The 20,681-nt window shown below is 38.0% G+C and overlaps 2 protein-coding genes across 2 annotated transcripts; one reads left to right on the top strand and one right to left on the bottom strand.

Moving 5' to 3' along the window:
- The first annotated feature begins 6 nt into the window (after positions 1–6).
- Positions 7–7,722, top strand: LOC116292284 (enolase 4). Its single transcript, XM_031699571.2, has 12 exons — positions 7–151; positions 455–499; positions 759–842; positions 1,609–1,871; positions 2,677–3,010; positions 3,465–3,593; positions 4,029–4,091; positions 4,354–4,518; positions 5,158–5,283; positions 5,711–5,903; positions 6,564–6,631; positions 7,079–7,722. The coding sequence occupies exons 1-12, from the start codon at positions 8–10 to the stop codon at positions 7,280–7,282; spliced, it is 1,818 nt and encodes a 605-aa protein (XP_031555431.2). The 5' UTR covers position 7; the 3' UTR covers positions 7,283–7,722.
- On the bottom strand, positions 7,661–20,216 carry LOC116292294 (trypsin-2-like). Its single transcript, XM_031699580.2, has 6 exons — positions 20,117–20,216; positions 18,869–18,922; positions 17,930–18,123; positions 9,538–9,763; positions 8,808–9,008; positions 7,661–8,244 (listed from the first exon to the last, which is right to left on the bottom strand). The coding sequence occupies exons 1-6, from the start codon at positions 20,214–20,216 to the stop codon at positions 8,084–8,086; spliced, it is 936 nt and encodes a 311-aa protein (XP_031555440.2). The 3' UTR covers positions 7,661–8,083.
- Positions 20,217–20,681: the final 465 nt, after the last annotated feature.

Genomic DNA, 20,681 nt, shown 5'->3' with positions numbered 1-20,681 from the left:
ATCCAAGATGGCAGACACGAATGGTCTTTACTCTCTTGAAACCAAAAAACAGGCTGTAGCTTACTTTAAAAACAACCAAGTACCTCAACATGTGGAAAACCTTCTTAATAAGATGTTCAAGGAACAACCTGAGGATATATTTGGGTACATGGTGAGTTAAGGACTGACTTAAAAGAGTTTATAAACCGTGAACTGACTAAAATTCAAATTGAAAGTTTACTGTATTTTTACTTATTAGTCATAATACTTTGAAATTCTTTTAATCGTAATCTTTCTTTTTGTTTATAAAACTGAATATAAACTTAGTCGTAAGCTTACTGTATATATCAAATATTTTATCAAATAATAAATGCAGGTTAGTCTAGCTGCCCATTTTTCATCAGGACTTTCCAGTGTAAAACTTAATACCTCAACTAACTCAAACTTGTTTGTTTTTCCTGCATACATCTTATAGTCTGAATTCTTTGGTGGAAGTTCAAAGGCTCCATTGATATCAAAGGTACAATACTATTGTTTGAACTAAAAAAGTAATAATATTTTTACACAAGTGAATATGATAATCCAGTTTGGTCACAATTTACGTCTTATGCTATTATTTATCTACAGGCGAATTTAACATGCACAGGTTACCAATGTCTTTGAGTGGCCTGAGCTTAAGGAAATATTCATAAAAGCTCACTGTAATTTTCATGCATGGTTAATTCATACTTTATCTACTCACAATAACATTTTCTTCTGTGATTGTCATATTTATACAGATTACAAGCCATGAAGTTCTCAGCAGTAGAGGATACCCTACAGTCCAACTAGACCTGTATTGTACTATTAAAGGACTTTCAAAGGTGCCATTACATTTCCAGCTGATTAATATACATGTAATTGGGAATCAAGGGTAATGTAGTACTAGTAAACTCCCCTCCCATTTCTTAGTTCTCAGGTTTATAATTTCTGAACTTAGCATCACATGTTTCATGGAACAATTCCTTGTGCCATCTACTTGTAATTGTCTTACACAAAAAAATTGAGTGGCATAAGCATTTTTCATGCTTGACATCCCGTCATGTGGTGACTTGAATTTGTTATTTTCTTGTTTCACGAAAAGTAGAAACGGTTCTATTTTCAGCAACAGTGACATGCTTGGGCAACTTGCCTCTTAATACAATAGCAGATATTATGGATGCATGCAAATGAGATGCAAATGAGACTACAAGCATTGTATCCACCCAATAGCCTCACTTGTATGATTCTTCAAACAGAAAAATATCTCATTGTGGGCTTAACTGTATTAACAGCTATTGGAATGCATGAGCCAATCAGAAAGCAAGAATTTGCAGCTTTATGATTCAAATAAGGTGTGCATATTGCAACAAATCATGTATGTGACAAGGTCTCGTGCAACCTGCAACTATCTTTTTTCAAGACGAGTTTTACAAGAAATTGTTCCGTGTGACACAGGCTTTGCATTTGGCTTGAGGGAGGGTTATCTGCCAAATCATTACATCCTAAATAGTGCTTCAATCTGGGATTTATATGAGCTCACAAAGGTTGTTTCAGGGACCAATAACATTGAAATTAAAGTTATAGGTTTACTAGAATATTTTTCCCCAGTTTGTGACATCTATCACACTTCTATATGATGCTGCACCTCTCAGCACAAAAACAGATGACATCAAACCAAAGTCTCCAGAACCAACAAAACAGCAAGGAAAGACTCCAGCAGAGAGCCAGCCCTCAGCAGCTCCTAGCGAGAACGATTTCCAAGTAAAAACAGTAGATATGGATGATTTGGTTCAACGGATAACTGAGACTCTTGGTCCACAGCTCAAAGACTTGGATCCTATAGAACAGAAAGCTATTGATGAGATTTTATTGTAAGCTATTAATAATATTTAATTCACTTATGCAATTGTGTGTTACCTCTATTTAGCAGACACCTTCAGGACCTTGCCTGGTCTTTGCTAAATATATAGTAGTTAATATGGCAGAAAAAATTTGGGACTGTGCAACTTGTGCTGTCTGTTTAATGAAGGGTGTCCACTTAGGCTGCGTTCATGATGTATGGCAGAGGGGGGGCAGGTGAAATTTAGGGGGGATCGGAAAAATTTTTACCAGTAAAATGGGGGGGCTTGAAATTTTTTTTCAGAGAATTTGGGGGTCTTAAAAATTTTTTGTCATTTAAAGATTTCACTCTGCCATACATTATGAACGCAGCCTTAGGTGTCTGCTTATCACTGTATATCAGTATACAGATGGTGGATTATGTTTTCTTAGAGTTCCATTATCAACTGTAAACAATACTCCCTATTTGATTAGCAAATTTGTAAATCATTTTATTAGCAAATATTATTTTCATGTACAGTACAGCTGTATGTGTGTTACAAAACAAACAGTCAATCTGAGTTCAATCAATCATCATGGTAAATAGCTTAACTGATTTTCAGATACCATGTAGTTATACCATGTGTTGTCCATATATACATCTCTTGCAGGCCTCCCAGAGTCTGATATCAATAATTTATTTAGACCTTCCAGAGTCCTATAACAAAACAATAAAAAGTTTAAAATCTTATTCTAAATAGGAATGTAAAAGGGAATATTTTTAAATGAGTTACACATATCGAATATAAAGTTATTAAATCTATCTCTGTCTTACATAACAGTTTTGTGATTTTCTAGTAATCTTGTTGAGGAACCAAAACCAGAATCAAGACCACTATCACTACAAGAGCAGCGGGAAGACCAGGATCAGTCCTCTGAGAAACCTGCTGATGAATCTACCATCAAACACCCCAAAAAATCAGCTGGTGCCATTAACAAGAAGCAAAGTGGTATGCTTGATAAAAAGGGAGGCAATAAAGACTCTGGTATACAGCTTATACCAGACATGGAAGAGGAACACATTAATATTGATTACGCAATACTTGGTGTTTCCATGGTGACAGTCATGGCTGCAGCAACCTTAAAGTCTTGTTCGCTCTTTGAGCACCTTGTGGAGATATCACCCAAAAAGGTGGGAATATTTCAGTAATTTTCCATTTGTAAATTATTTTTTATTGTGTCACTAAAATCAAGTAGGAAATACAGCTATTTTGGGAAAACATTTTTGTGAAGGTTTTCGTTGCATTTTGCATGTTACATACCAAACCTAAAAAATGATGGGATATGAACGATAAACAAAATATGAAATTTTCCCAAACTTTGTCTGCACATTTTTCTGGCATAATTTCTCGTGTGTGTGCAAATATACAAATGTATATGATCTACAATGTATGATGTACATGTACAGTACAATACATTGGAACCTTTGTTAGTAGGCATTACATATATTATGCAACAAAACCTTTATCATCCCTATTTGAAATGGCTGTATACAATAGCAAATCATCACTCAGAATGTTTTCCACTGACTAATTGTTCTCTCTAAAACAACTTAATAACATTCTAATTAATATATTATTTTCCAGGAACAGAAAGGTTTTACAATGCCGATACCTGTCATGACTCTTCTGTCAAGTGGTAAAAATGCCTCGGGAAAACAGAACTTTATCAAAGAAGTGCTTGTTCTTCCTAAACCAGGGGTGGCCATCAATAAAGTAAGGAAATACTTAATATTCTACAATTCAACAGGAACATGTCTAGGGAGAGGAATATCAAACCACCTAAACCCTACATATTCATATCCCATAAATTACAATTAAACATACCAACCCCATAATTAAAATTATCCGTTTTAATTTCTGTTATGAAATATTGAACTCAGTAAAAGTGTGTACAAAGTAAACCTTATAGAAGAGCTATAGATGCATGGGGAAAATTTTCTGACTTTTTATTGGTGTTATGAATATTGAATATTGACTTCCAAAGTAATGTAATGGTGCGATGGTTTATAATTGTAATATATTTTCAAACCTTGGATTTTAAACCCTGCATCCCCTCCTCCTCCTTCCTCCCTGCCGAAATCCACCCCTTTAATGTTATAAATATTAATTTGGAAAATACATTTAACATGCCATCTATTGATGTTTCAGGGAATTCAACAACTGACAGAAATCTTTCATCAGATGGGAAGAATTCTAAGTCAAAAGTTTGGTGTATGTACAATAATGTATTGTTTATTACTCATGAATTACTTATTAATACAATCTTGGGGTACGTTGGGATGAGCTCACTTAATACAGGGCACTTGTAATATGATATGAATAGACTACTGTACTTGTATGTGACGTCAAAGCTGCCCCAAAGCAACAATTTACTGGTCCAAGAACATTGGACAGTCATGCATTAGTGTAGAGCTCTTTTCTCCAACTCAGTTAATAAGACAGTTAGTACAGTACATCTTTGTGTTTGTTGTAGACTTTTGCAAGATGTGTCTCACAGGATGGGAGTTACTCTCCTGTTCTTGATAAACCTGATACAGCACTAGACCTTGTCCAGGATGCTGTTAATGGCTGTGGTTATACATTAGGGACTGATGTTGACATCATATTGAACTGTGCAGCTTCTGAATACTATGATCAGGTATTGAATGACTTATATAGCTCTTTTTACAATCACCACTTATTCACTTACAGGTAAAAAAAACCTGTCCTTTTTTTCACGAGGGTAGCACTTAATAGCCAGTGGCTAACAAACCTGTGGCCCTCATTCCATGATTGAATTGGAATTTAGGAGTTGATTTTTGCGGAGGGAGGAAAACCGGAGAACCCATAAAACCCTTGAAGCACAGGAGAGAACCAACAAACAACTCTACTCACATACGACACTGAGACTGGCAGGACTCGAACTCGGGTTGCATTGATGAGAGGCAAGCACTCACACTGCTACACCACCCGTGCTTCCCGTACTCACCAGTAATTCAAACAATCAGTAGCTCCCCACCCATTCACAAAATCACTTGCCCACCACCCACACACTGACTCTACTCACTACTTAATCACTTGCCAATCATTCAATTACTCACCACTTATTCCCGAACCCACCACAATTACTCATCACTTATTCACCCTCATTCAACATTCACTCATTGAAAATCACTTATTCACCCACCCACTCAATCATACTTCATATCTATTCTTTTTTTCTTCAACTATACTATTCTTTCTCTTTATGTCTCAAAGTACTTTTTGCTGAAAAAAATTCATTCTCTCAATAACACAGGATAAACTAAAGTATGAAATCATTTTGAACACATTCAAGTCCCTGGATGATGTCATCAACATGTACTGTGAGCTCCTTGACAGATATCAAGGGATTGTTGGGATCATTGATGGAGTCAGAAGTCAGGTATTAAAGACATTCTAACAGTCAAATTATAGGCCACTAGTTCTGTGTTTTTACATGTATTAAAGAGTGCCTCCTGCAGTCTACCCAATATATTCTGTTGGGATCCCTGTGTTGAATTTTATGGCAAAAAAAAAAACGGAAGAGATCAGCCTGCAGAGGAGGCTATATTATAGAACAGTGCCCTTTTCATTTCCTATGTTCAGATGGTAGAGACATGTGAACTGTTAGTGATAGGTCACTTGCATTATAACATGATTTACTAACAATATCAGAATCCCTTGCACACTTTCTTTCGTTCAGTTATTTAACACCTGAATGAGGAAATACAAATTTGAATGAGCAATAATACTTGCGAAGCTTATTTTTAGTGGTAGTAAAGTGATGCCATTATGCAAGTAGCCTATTAATATGTTCTTTCTTCATTTAGGATAAAGAAGGCTGGATCAAACTAAATGAAAGGATTGGTGAAAAGTGTTTTATCATTGGTGAAGAATTGTACAAACGTAATCCAGGTATTCTGTCAGTTGGTGTGACAGACAAGATATCAAGTGCTGGTGTCTTAAATATGGACCAAGCTAACACTATAACTGAATTGATGGACAAGGCTTCAACCCTTACAGGTAACTAATCAACCAGTTGACCTTGCATCAGTCAGTGTCAAAAGAACAGTATTACAGTGCAATGCTCAAGAGTACGACCGTTTCTGTGCACAGGCTTTGTGCTGCTAAACAAGTTATTACATACTTTATTTGGTAAAACCAACCAGCTTTGCATCGAAATATAATTGGCTTAAAGTAAAAAAGCCTGTGCATACAGCATAGGACATAAAAGATGACAGTTGTAACTAAACTGTCAACAGTGATTTTAGCCACTTTACTGTGCGACTACAGCAACCAAGGTCACCCAAACAAATTTCCATACAAATTAGCCAATCACAATTGAGTACTTAAATAATAGAATCTTTACAAATTTTCACATTTTTTAAAATTTGAAATCATATATTTTACTTTATATGTGGTGTGTGTATGATCAGGAGTGAACAAGAAGCAGTTTAAAACCCAGAATTCATTGATTCATCTGTTATATAGTGTTAAAATGTGATTTGTGAATTTGATTTGAAATTTGTTTGGGTGGCCTTGGTTGATGTAGTCACACTCCATGTATGTAGTCACACCATGGGGCATGTTCTTATCACCATAATTATATATTGTTCTTACCACAAAGTAAAATAACATTCTTGTGCCTGAAAATTAAACAAAATCTGCTGCACTTCATTTTAGATCAAGGTGGTCTACTAATGCTAAGTGAAGGGCCAGTGAAAGATACAGTGCCATTGGTTGTGGATGTGGTGAGTACATACATAGTTAACTATGGTACATTAATGTATGTCATGATGGAAGTATTGGACAAATACAGAATCACTGTTAGAGCAATGTGGCCTCAATACTACCATTATCATTGAAGTGGGACCTGCGAAGTTTAATGTCTCGTGTGCAGACTAGCTATAGCATTTCAATGACCGTCAATCGAAGAACTGCAATGAAAAAACAATACCTTGAAGGAGATTTAGACTGCATCAAGTAATTAATTCCTCTAAATTGTCTAAAATCTTTAATTCAGTACGAAATCTCCCTCGAAATATTGTTTTTTATTGCACTTCTTTGCTACTGTCTTTAAAATGCTAGTCGGCGAAGGAGACATCAAACTTTGCAGGTCCCACTTCAATGATAAAGGTAGTAAACCCATGGTAACCAACTATGAAAACTAAATTCCCCTTTCTGTTGTGCAAACCTAGGCAATAGCAGTTGGTGCCAGGTTCATAAAACTTGGGGGCCCTATGCACCTTGAACACATCTGTAAATACAGAAGACTACAACAGATTGAGCAAGAGCTGGAGAAGACTAGCACCCTGATACAACAGGAACCCCATGTATTCCCTGTCATTAATGTGGTAGAAAATAAGGATGAGAACAATGAACAACAACCAGAAGCAACATAACACAATGAAATATTTATTAACATATTTAATGACAATTAATAATTTATTACTGCAATGTCGTTGTACATGTACATAAAACCGTTTCATATTATTGAGGCAATCACAGTAAGATATTCCTTAGTATTTTAGTATTGGTATTGTGTTGAATATTTTTTTTAAAAGTTGCATACACAATCAGTCAGAATATAGTATTCAAGAGAAAGTCGTCTGGATGAACTCCTAATTTGAACAATATGTGGTCAATATCAGACAAAGTGCCCCCTTCCTCATCATTTTGCATGAAGGTATTCAAATCATTTCCATTTTGAGATTTGCATTTGATTTGCCTTAGTCAAAGTCTATGAAACTAATATAATTCTAAGTGTCGACCCTTGTGTAGTGCAAGTTTATTAGTAATTAATATTATGTACATTTTTGTAAATATATTATTTTAAAAATTTGTTGTTAGTTTATTGTTTTTGTCCAGTCTCGTTCAAAGAAGGCTTTACTCACAGCCACATGCGTGTAGCTGCGCAGACACAACGAAATTATGCTTCATATATATTGCATATGCTATGTGACTATCAGATGTGAGCTTAAGCAATGCAACCAGTCCCTTTGAAATCCATGACAGTATTCACTATAGTCAGGCAAAGTGTCATGCCAGGGCATAAAGGCATTGTATAATTATGTTATCTGTATGGTTCTGTCATGAAGCAGTTGGTAAATAGGGTTACCATACTACTTGATATTGCAGATGGATTTACCAGGACTAATATAGGTTAGTAGGTGCAATTTCAAAGTTTATCTCGTTAATTTTTTTTACATGAATTTAAGTCTAGTGTACTTTGTTATCCAATCTCTTGCAGCAGCAACACTAGCATATATTCCATACTTATTTGGCACTCCACATTCATTGTGTCCAAAGGAGGCTACACCAGCAATGAACCATTTCTTGTCCTTGCCCTGGCACATCAAGGGTCCTTTAACAGAACAAAGTGGATAATATCAATATATTAATTAATGGAGGAAGAAATTATCATCATGGTAAGATTGGTCACATCTTTAAGTTGACAACTGCTATACACACCAAACAACTACTTTTTATTTCATTTTCATTGTTCATAGGCTGACAAGCTGAAAATTGCTGAAAGGTTTCTCTCTGCACAGTCATCTTGAACAAACAAGGGTTTCAGGTTTGTGCTATAATTTGATTGTATAAGACTTTTCTGCTAGCAACCTTGGTGCATTGTAGTCTTTAGCTTCAGTTCATAATCTTTTGATCATCATGCTTCATATGGTGTTGTTTTTACCAAAGCTAGACCACAATGCACTTTGTTTGTTGAACTCAGAAAAGTCCTCTTTTGATACCTCTACACATTGTCTTGTGGGAGGGAAAGTGAAACTAAGTAAAAAAAACAAACCCTATTTCCAGGAAGACTTAGCTTCAGTGACACCCAGAGATGGCAAGAAATAGCTGATAGCTGCATGTCCTAGATTACGTAGAGTACACCACACTGGCTATTACATCGTAAATTTATGTTACCTCCACTATCTCCTTGACAAGTGTCTTTGCCACCTTTCTGATACCCTGCACAGATCATATCATTAGAGATTACTCCACTATAGGATTCTGGTTTATTGCAATCTTCTCGGGATACAATAGGGAGTGCTGCCTCATGAAGAGTGTTGGGTACTGGACCACCCACTTTTGAGTTGCCCCATCCCGCCACGTGACACATTTTACCTAGTGTGGAATAAAGTACAATAGAATATAAAACAAAACTAAGTACATACTTCAAATTGAGCACAATGTTTTCCTACTTTGTTCCCCAAGTGGTACATCCATACCTTGTAAATGGTTGAGAATTATTGGGAGAAAATAATAGTCTGTCTTACAAAACATTGGCAGCATCTTTGCGTCATTTAAGCTCAAGAAAGAAAGTTTGGTAAAGATTGTATAGTACTAGACTCTGGGGATCAAAACTGGGGGCCTTCAACATGATATTTTTTGTTGCAGTCCTAAAATTGGTTCCTACATTTGAACATGGGATGCCTGTAAGTGTCAATGCTTCTTTGCACCAGATGCATGCTTTGTACAATATTGATGGTGATCAGCTTTAGTCGTGGATCAAGAGTGAGTAGGTTCTAGTAAAAGTATCATCTAGTATCTAAGGGACCATTTATTACTTATCAAAGAGGATAGGGGAGAAAATAGAGAAAAAAAAATTATTGGTTTTCTCCAACCTTGTTACTGGGTGCCTATATATACAAACCATGTTTAAAGTTTTTCCTGCTCAAACACACAGGATAAACTTGCTCTGTCATCTTGACTGGCTTTTCCAACTCAATCAACATCATATCATTGGTAGATATTAACTTTGGTCCTTCCTTGGTATTTTTCTTCACTATGTCCCATTTAGGGTTAAAAATCACTCTCTTTGCTGTTATCTCTTGTTCATTCCTATCCTTTCCCTTTAAGTTGTGTTCACCAAGACGTACCTACCAAGAACAGAAGTCTAATCATTTTTAACCTATTCTGGCCAAAAATAATGGAGTATACCCCATGTTTTTTGATTTTCCTATGCATGGACTATAGCCCATGGTTTTAATGGATTTAATTTTCCTTGAAAATTATATCATTTTGAAAAAGGGTTATTTTTGGCCTATTTTGGCCAAAAAACATGAAATATAGCCCATGGTTTTGATGGGCTATTTGAACCCTTTTTTGGCCAAACAGTGTGGACTATACCCCATGGTTTGATCAATATTATTTAATTCTCGACTTTCACATCCCCATAATGCCTTCCGTCTTTGGGGGATAACCAATCAAAAAACTGTCCCAAATTGAAAGGTTTCCTAATTGAATTTATACTATACCTGCTTTTATCTGTACAATACTGATTATCAGTTTATTCCAAGTTATTTTTGCGTGTACAGATCATCAAGAGTTTTGGTCTTATTGAAAAAATGTTTAAAATTTACCTTAAACGTCCTCAAGCTTCTATCTTTTTCTGTTTTTTACTTATTCATTTTATTTTTGGATACCAAACAAGGTATTGTCAACATTGTCTGATCAGCCTGCAGCAAGAGAAGTGGGTGTTTACCCTCTGGTTACCCGGGCCCAAAGACATAAAGTATTATGGGGATATGAAAGTAGAGAATGGATGTTTTTTGACTTCTTTTTGGAAAAGGGTCATTTTAAGGCTATTTTGGAGCATGGACCTAGAGCCCATAGTTTTGATAAATTTGGAGGATTTACAGTCAATTTTCCCACTGACCAACTCGCCCACGCATAAAATCATCATTCATATGTTTGCCAACTCGCCCACGCCAATTCACCCACGTTTAGAATCACTTTAAGAAATATGTTACCGTATGTTAAGACTAAATTAAAGTAGTTGGTGATTTACCTTACTTGAATCTTAAGCTCAAGACTTCAAAACGCGAAGTTTTTATACGGCGTAACTCACAAAACAACTTATAAACCACGCCGGTACCTATATAAACCAGTGTAAATATTAGTAAACTAACCAGTACAGTTCCCAAGTTTTATCTACCATAAAAAGTTGTTGGAGATTAATTAAATCTTTGGGTTTGATTAAATTTAAAGATTTGGGTTAGAGTTACTAAAATGACAAAGAGTTATTAAGATCAAACTCACTCCAAGAAGGAAAATAGATATTATTTAAAAGTAAATGCGAATTTCTCTTCATTTCGATATCGTATCTGGTTTATATTTTCAATAAATATCAAAGTCAGTACTAAACAAATCGGTAGTGGAAAATGACCCTTTTTCAAAAACATTTAATTTTAAGGAAAGTCAAAAAACACCCAAAATTCATCAAAACCATAGGCTATAGTCCATGCTTTTAGGCCAAAATGGTCCAAAAATGAAACATTTTCAAACAGATATAAATTTTAAGGAAGCTCAAAAAACACCCAAAATTCATCAAAACCATGGGCTATAGTCCATGCTTTTAGGCCAAAATGGTCCAAAAATCACTAATTTTGAAAAACATAAATTTTAAGGAAAGTCAAAAAACACCCAAAATTCATCAAAACCATGGGCTATAGTCCATGCTTTTTGGCCAAAATGAGCCAAAAATGACCCATTTTCAAACAGATATAAATTTTAAGGAAGCTCGAAAAACACCCAAAATTCATCAAAACCATGCTTTTTGGCCAAAATGGGCGGAAAATGACACTTTTTCAAAAAGATATGAATTTTAAGGAAAATCAAAAAACACCCAAAATTCATCAAAACCATGGGCTATAGTTCATGCTTTTTGGCCGAAATGGTCCAAAAATGGCCCTATTTCAAAAAGACATAATTTTCAATGAAAGTCGAAAAACACCCAAAATTCATTTTTCATTTTCAAACAGATATAAATTTTAAGGAAGCTCAAAAAACACCCAAAATTCATCAAAACCATGGGCTATAGTCCATGCTTTTAGGCCAAAATGGTCCAAAAATCACTAATTTTGAAAAAGATATAAATTTTAAGGAAAGTCAAAAAACACCCAAAATTCATCAAAACCATGGGCTATAGTCCATGTTTTTTGGCCAGAATGGGCTGAAAATGACCATTTTTCAAAACCATATGGGTCACGATTTAGGGATCCAAGTTTTGCGTTGGGTTTGTCGTTGGACCCAACGACCCAACAAGGCAAAAATCAATATAAGGTATATGAGCTTATTTCTGATCACAGTTTTGTGCCTATGAAGAAAAAGGTGCTTTTGCTTGTGTGCATGGGCATCTATCGTTTTAACATAGGTCACGTGACATTTAATTTTTGCACCATACTTTCACCTCCTGCGTTTAATACACACCAGGATTCCGACAGCCCAACAGCACAACAAACCCAACAGCCCAATAGCCCAATAGCTCAACAGAACCAACAGCCCAATAGCCCAACAGCCCAATAGCCCAACAGACCCAAAAGCCCAATAGCCCAACAGAACCAATAGCTCAATAGCCCAACAGCCCAATAGCCCAACAGAACCAATAGCTCAATAGCCCAATAGCCCAACAAAACCAACAGCCCAATAGCCCAATAGCCCAATAGCCTAATAGCCCAACAGAACCAACAGCCCAATAGCCCAATAGCCCAACAGCCCAATAGCCCATCAGCCCAACAGCCCAATAGCCCAACAGCCCAACAGCCCAACAGCCCAACAGCCCAACAGCCCAACAGCCCAATAGCCCAACAGAACCAACAGCCCAATAGCCCAACAGCCCAACAGCCCAACAGCCCAACAGCCCAATAGCCCAACAGCCCAATAGCCCAATAGCCCAATAGCCCAACAGCCCGATAGTCCAATAGTCCAATAGCCCAATAGCCCAACAGCCCAATAGCCCAACAGCCCGATAGTCCAATAGTCCAATAGCCCAACAGCCCAATAGCCCAACAGCCCAATAGCCCAACAGCCCGATAGTCCAATAGTCCAATAGCCCAATAGCCCAACAGAACCAACAGCCCAATAGCCCAATAGCCCAACAGAACCAAAAGCCCAATAGCCCAACAGCCCAACAGCCCAACAGCCCAACAGCCCAACAGCCCAACAGAACCAATAGCCCAATAGCCCAACAGAACCAATAGCCCAATAGCCCAACAGCCCAACAGCCCAATAGCCCAATAGCCCAATAGCCCAACAACCCAACAGCCCAATAGCCCAATAGCCCAACAGCCCAACAGAACCAACAGCCCAACAGCCCAACAGCCCAATAGCCCAACAGAACCAACAGCCCAACAGCCCAACAGACCCTGAAAAATGACCCTTTTTCAAAAACATATAAATTATAAAGGAAGTGAAAAAAACATTCAAAATTCATCAAAACCATGGGCTATAGTCTGTGCTCTTTGGTCAAAATGGTCCGAAAATGACCCTTTTTCAAACAGATATAAATTTTAAGTAAACTCAAAAAACACCCAAAATTCAGCAAAACCATGGGCTATAGTCCATGCTTTTTGGCCAAAATGGGCGGAAAATGACCCTTTTTCAAAAACATTTAAATCTTAAGGAAAGTCAAAAAACACTCAAAATTCATCAAAACCATGGGCTATAGACCATGCTTTTTGGCTAGAATGGGCCTAAAATGACCCTTTTTCAAAAACATTTCAATTTTAAGGAAAGTGAAAAAACACCCAAAATTCAGCAAAACCATGGGCTATAGTCCATGCTTTTAGGCCAAAATGGTCCAAAAATCACTAATGTTGAAAAACATAAATTTTAAAGAAAGTCAAAAAACACCCAAAATTCATCAAAACCATGGGCTATAGTCCATGCTTTTTGGCCAAAATGGGCCGAAAATGACCCTTTTCAAACAGATATAAATTTTAAGGAAAGTGAAAAAACACCCAAAATTCATCAAAACCATGGGCTATAGTCCATGCTTTTAGGCCAAAATGGTCCAAAAATCACTAATGTTGAAAAACATAAATTTTAAAGAAAGTCAAAAAACACCCTAAATTCATCAAAACCATGGGCTATAGTCCATGCTTTTTGGCCAAAATGGGCCGAAAATGACCCTTTTTCAAAAACATATAAATTTTAAGGAAAGTCAAAAAACGCCCAAAATTCATCAAAATCATGGGCTATAGTCCATGCTTTTAGGCCAAAATGGTCCAAAAATCACTAATGTTGAAAAACATAAATTTTAAAGAAAGTCAAAAAACACCCTAAATTCATCAAAACCATGGGCTATAGTCCATGCTTTTTGGCCAAAATGGGCCGAAAATGACCCTTTTTCAAAAACATATAAATTTTAAGGAAAGTCAAAAAACGCCCAAAATTCATCAAAACCATGGGCTATAGTTCATGCTTTTGGTCAAAACGGTCCGAAAATGACCCTTTTTCAAACAGATATAAATTTTAAGGAAAGTGAAAAAACACCCAAAATTCATCAAAACCATGGGCTATAGTCCATGCTTTTAGGCCAAAATGGTCCAAAAATCACTAATTTTGAGAAACATATAAATTTTAAAGAAAGTCAAAAAACACCCTAAATTCATGAAAACCATGGGCTATAGTCCATGCTTTTTGGTCAAAATGGGCCAAAAATGACCCTTTTTCAAAAATATATACCTTTTAAGGAAAGTGAGAAAACACCCGAAATTCATCAAAACCATGGACTATATTCCATGCTTTTTGGCCAAGATGGGCCGAAAATGACCCATTTTCAAAAACATATAAATTTTAAGGAAGCTCGAAAAACACCCAAAATTCATCAAAACCATGGGCTATAGTCCATACTTTTAGTCCAAAATGGTCCAAAAATCACTACTTTTGAAAAACATATAAATTTTAAAGAAAGTCAAAAAACACCCAAAATTCATCAAAACCATGGGCTATATTCCATGCTTTTTGGCCAATATGGGCCAAAAGGAAAGTGAAAAAAACACCCAAAATTCATCAAAACCATGGGCTATAGTCCATGCTTTTAGGCCAAAATGGGCCGAAAATGACCCTTTTTCAAAAAGAGATAATTTTAAAGGAAAGTAAAAATACCCTAAAAATATTCAAAATCCATCAAAACTCCTCCTTTATGAAAGGAGTGCCCTGCAAGGCAAGCTATGTAGTAATAGAGTAAGGTGATGTAAAACCTCAGTTTAGTCATAAGCAATGCTGTATGTAAAATTGTTTGCTACAGCCTGTGTGCCTTTTGAAGTGTTCCATGAGTAGACTTGTGCAGATGATGGAGAGAGTTGGAATGCATTATATTAATAGTTACCGTTGTGTGACATAGCTAACTATGCAGTATGCATGGAATGGGTATTCCCACAAGCCGTTCACGAAACTGGTTAGTTTTGCTCCATCGTATGGTGATTACCATGCCTCAGTCGTGAAATTTTAAGTTTTAGTCAGTTGTTTGGTGGGTCAAAGGTGCGTGGAAAGTGAGGTAGCAGATGCGATTTGCGAAACATCTCGTTTAAGAGTACTAGACAGAATGAGCTGTCAAAGCATGAGGTAAAATTAAGCTGAGAATATATCTGTGAAAGAAAATTAGGTGTCATAGGCAGTTTTTGGTTAGGTGGTGAACCTTTGGCCCTGTTGATGCCTGTTAGTAGTAATTTTAGCGTCCAGTTATTGAGCAGGGGGTTAGGTAGTTCGAATTCCATGTGCAGAATTCCTACGATGTTTAGATAACTGCGAACAGAGGATGGTTTTAAGGAGCGCGCTAGAAATGCTTCATATACGGAGAAGATGTGTTGCCTGGATAGGGACTGGGCGGTAACCCATCTTGTCACAGAACCGGAAGTATGCGTTGCAGTGCGTCTTGTGGGTGGATTTGGTTGATTCGGCGAAAAGCTGTGATCTGTAGTGTCGGAACTTGGTGTTCAGTTCCTCGGCTAGTGATTGGTCGCGATCATCTGGAAGAGAGGAATTGGCTGTTGTTAGCAGACGTATGGTGGTTAAGAGACATGGCATTTACTGCAAATTGTGATTATCGATTGCAAAGCAAGGTGTAAAAGCGGTTTAGGTGCTGCGCCTCGTGGAGACGGGAAATTGAGTCAGTAAGGAAGTCCTTCTCTCCTTCAATGTAAACAGCTGCGATGTGCAAGTTACGTACCACAAATAACCAGAATAACTGGCGAAGCTCTGCCATCATTAGAGCATTGGCTGTTGTCCCCTTATTGATTATCTGCACTGCAGCTTGGTTGTCGCAGTGGATAGTTATGCGGTGGTTGGCCCAGTGGTTGCACCATCGTCTTGTGGCTAGAGTGATTGCTGTAATTGTGGTAGAACCAGTCACCCCGAAAATAACCCCCGCAGCGATGGGGCACGCATCCGTTACGACCTCTACTGTAGATAATGCGTTGAGGAACTGTTTGGTACCGTTGAAAAATTTGAGGAACTTTACCCACCAGTCATTGTCTGCCAGGAAATCCTTGCTAAGGCGCATATTGCTAGTTACAGATATCGCGTTCATAAAACCTAGTATTCTGCGTAGAAAGGTTCTACCGCCGTAAATTACGCGGCATGCCCAGCTTAGTTTTCCAGCAGGACGTTGGAGTTGTTTCTTATTTATGCGTCTTTTGTGTTGGAACTCGATTACTAGTTATTTCAACTCCTCAAGTTTGCTGCGTGGTAAGCTCATTGCGCAGGAGGCTGTGTCGAGTTCTACTCCTAAAAAGGTTAAACCCTGAGTGTGGCTCACAAGTTTGTGCTGACTTATTGTGAACCCAAGATTGTGCTAAAGGGTTAGAAGAGTATCAAAAGCTTGCTGGCAGCGCTGTTTGCTGTTTCCTATTACTAAGAAGTCGTCAAGATAAACAACTATGTCCTTAAACCCGCGATAAGCCATCATGCGTCGGTTGGGTGCGTCGGTTGGGTGAGGCGGTAGAATATTTCTGAAGAGCTGTTCGCACTGAATGGTAAGCGCGTGCCATAGAAATAGGTGCAATGGTTGTCGTCTTCGAACTTCCATTTGCACCCTGTGGCTTGATAATTTATTTCGTGAATTGGAACTGAGCGGTAAGCATGTTTGAGGTCAATTTTCGCCATATAGTAATGCGGCTTTATAAGCTTAATTATATTGTCGAGCGTTTGAAATTTGAATGCTTTAGAGTTGATACAATCGTTTACTGCTTGCCCGTGCGGACAGGAACAATCGTGAATTAGGCGGATTTCGGTAGAGTTAGGCTCTGGGTCAGACGTCGAGTTTCACGTGATCCGAACCTAATTACATCGAAGGAGACCGCCTTGTTATCCATTGTTTCAATTAGGTTCGGCTCATGTGAAGCTCGACGTTTGACCTGAACCTTAAGTTAAGTTTGGGAATAGCTCCCAGTGCGCTGACTACCTTCGGTTTTATTGCGGTTATTCTGTAATTGCCCTGTGCCAGTAGCGTAGCGAGGGGGCCCCAAATTTTTAAACACCTTTTTCGAAAAAAAACAACAACAACAACAAAAAAAAACATATTAAACCAAAACGAAAGAGGAAAATAGATTATTGCAACCTAGGAAAGTGCGCTGCATAAACCAGTTTATACCAATACGAATTTGTTTCTTTTTTGTTTGCGCGTTTATTCGTTTATTTGTTTTATGGGGGGAGCAGTAATTTTTGGGGGGGGGGGGGGGGGGGTCAGTGCCCCGCCAGCTCCTAGGTCCTCGCTACGCCCCTGCCCTGTGCAATCTCGTCTCGAATAGTTTGCTCGACGAGGTGCCTGTTATTGGGATTAGTTGCTGATTTATAATTAGCCATGTCAATATCTGCAAAGTTAGTGTAAAGCGGCACTAACTAAAAGCCATTGAGAATGCCGTCTGAAAGAAATGCGTAGTCTTCGTCTTGTGCTAGTTCAGAGAGCCAAAGATTGCGGTTTACAAGCCCATTGTATTATTTTTTTATAGTCGTGCTTGTTGAGGGTGTGTGGGATGTTTGGAATGTGATGCGTGTGTACAACCGGCGTGTGACTGAAAGTAGAAGTGAAAAAACACCCAATATTGATCAAAACCATGGGCCATAGCTCATGCTTTTTGGCCAAAATAGCCTAAAAATGACCTTTTTCCAAAAAGAGTGAATCTTGAAGGGAAGTCAAAAAACACCCAATATTGATCGAAACTATGGGCTCTAGTACGTGCTTCTAGGCCAAAATAGTTATGATTTTGGGTGTTTTCCATGGATTTGACTCATAATATTGTTTATTACTTCTGGTAGCTGACCTTTAGTCGATAGGGCATGGTGTGGGCACCTCCTATCATCCCAACCTCATTGGTAATCAGACCACAATGTCCTGCTGTGATAACCCATCGATCAGATAGCAGGGTCCCCCCACACTTGAAGTACTTGGTGGGAGGTCCATCAACAAAAACAGCTGCCATCCAAGGCCAGCTTCCTGGTGCACTCTCGTGTCCACCTAGAAGAAAACAGGGGAGAAATGAAATAAAAACAAGTAAAAAACGAAACAATGGCGTTGATAAATATAGTTATGCAAACAGTTGTGCAAATTATTTAGTCTAAGAATATCATCAAGAAACAGTGACTTGTGATTCCTATATACCATTTGAGCATCTTCATCTATTTTCTTATTTCCAACCATGTGTGATACTCTCGAGTATTATTTCCTTATTTACTGATGATACTTGTGAATCAAACAAACGTCTTATAGTCTAAGGACAGATGGTTTGAAACAATCCGAAAATATCTTACCCAGGTTCAATGAGGCCCCGTCCACACTCATCCCGATATCTTTGAAAAGGGATATTTTCTTAATCCGTTAACTAGCTTAAAAAAAGTATCGTCCACACTTAGCGTTTCGAATGGTTTTCGCCCGTCCACACGTATCCGTTTTCAAAAAGTTGCGTCTTCAAGGCTAATCCGCAAAGGAAAAAGATCCGTTTTTAAAAATATCCGAAAACATGTGGACGATGCCTGAGGCTCATGTCATGGTTTTTCATTGACAGCAGCGCAAAATCAAATTTAAGCGCGCAACTCGGAACTACTAAGTTCGCAGAATATCGAAAACCGCAGGGGGAAAAAATCAAAGCGCGCAAGATCACTGCTCTGCCCCACTGTCTATTAACGGCATAAAGGCGCGCCCTAGATTATTTCACAGACATCATAGTAAATGTTCCAATACACGGTGCAGTATCTAGTCTTACCTGTGATGCGTTTATCGCCGACTTCATCTTCAACGCTTGCTTTAACGCCACATTCTTATTCCATCCAACACAAATATGAATAAATAATGGACTAAATATATGTGTCTACAGCGATTCGCCTTTGGTTCGTGATAATACATACAGCAATTCCCAAAAAAGGATGGTAAAAGATTTGTTACATGTTCAGGGGCGTAACAAGGATTTTGCCTGGGGAGGTTAGGGCGGCTTTACCCCCTGGCTACGCCCATGGCGTTGCATGTTGTATACATGTATACCAAGTCCGAACTTACGCTATGGGCGATGTGGACCCAATCAGCAAAAAGCAACAATAATATAAAATTTTCCTAAACTTCCTTCCTTGAAATAGCTGTATGCCGATCACAACAAGGCCGCTTAGAGCAGTTTTTGTAAGCTGGCAGCACACACACGGTCATGACACGGCAAGGCATATGCCAAACCAATCATATTGCACGAGAATTTACTCTCAATCCAATCAAATACCCAAAACACGTAATGAACACGGCGCGGACACCGTCACGCCAAGGTCACGTCACTGCTAGACCAATCACATTGCGCAATAAAAAGCCAGCGATTAAAATTCTAAAAAAACGTCACGGTCACGGTACGGCGTGTAGAGCCGAAACAATACACATTGCTCTTCCAATCAAAATGTTTCGACGCGGATCGTCACCACTTGTCACCACAGTGGTTTGCCGTGAATATTTCACATCCGGGGAATCAAAATCGTTCTAATATATTCTTGTTCAACTAAAACTAATATCCAAGCTAAAGCATCACTAACTCCAAAGTATTATTAATACCTAGTCACTTTGATAAAAGGCATCGAACCACTCAGCCAAGTTGTAATATATTGTATTTATTTTCCACCTTTACCTTCCAAGATTCAGGCTGCGTTTACATGGTACGTACCGGACGAATCCTTAACTGGTCAAAAATTTGACCTGTACATACCGTTTACACGGAACCGTCTCTTTATTTGTATAAATAAATACGTTCTGTTCACACGGAAGTGGATCCAAATTTGTACGGCAAGGCGTACGAATTTAATTTTTTTTCGGATAGCTGTCCCGCGCGAACGGAGCCCCTAAACGTACAACTATTTGACTGGTTGAAAATTCGTACCCTGGGTAAACGCAGCCTCAGTTCAAAAGTACATTGATACTCTCCTATTTCGTAAAAAGTTTTTATCTTAACAATGATTTTAGCAGGTGGAGCAGGTTGGCTTACCTGTTGCCTTGGTATATCGTGTGTGATAAATCAACAGACTAAGCAAACCAGTTACGACAAGATCAATCCACATGCTTTTATCCTTAAACGTCCAGTTCATATATTAGTACTGTTTGAATAGAAATGTATTTTATTATGTAGGACTAATATATAGGAGGGTAGTGCTGTGACCGGGACGATACTGTGTGCGACCTTTCTGATTGGTTGAGCAGAAGTGTCACGCACGGATTGGTGTGAACCGTCCTTGGTGTTGTCACTTCCGTAACGCAATGTCGAGTCTGGAAAAAGAAGATACTAGTATTAGGGTCCATTGCAATCATTTGGGTCAGAAAGTTTTACACGGGTATCATTTTACTTGGGAAACAAAACATACCAAATCATGATTTCTCATTACACTGTTTTCTGTTGATAATGTGGATGACGTCATAACATGTCGGTACAACTATTCGAGTTTTAGTTGTGTTTTCAAAGAGGTTTCAGAAAAATATTTTAAAATTTATTTTTCCATTTTACGAAATATTCCTAGGAAAATTCCTACATCAATACATACACGATAAAAAAAACA

Source organism: Actinia tenebrosa, unplaced genomic scaffold (assembly GCF_029948245.1).
Source record: "Actinia tenebrosa isolate PJP-AT-01 unplaced genomic scaffold, QUT_ActTen_1.0 PGA_scaffold0__85_contigs__length_37466705, whole genome shotgun sequence".
In the NCBI taxonomy this organism is placed as follows: Eukaryota; Metazoa; Cnidaria; class Anthozoa; order Actiniaria; family Actiniidae; genus Actinia; species Actinia tenebrosa.
The sequence above is the reverse complement of the archived record's forward strand: the minus strand, read 5'-3'. Positions and strand labels throughout refer to the sequence as shown.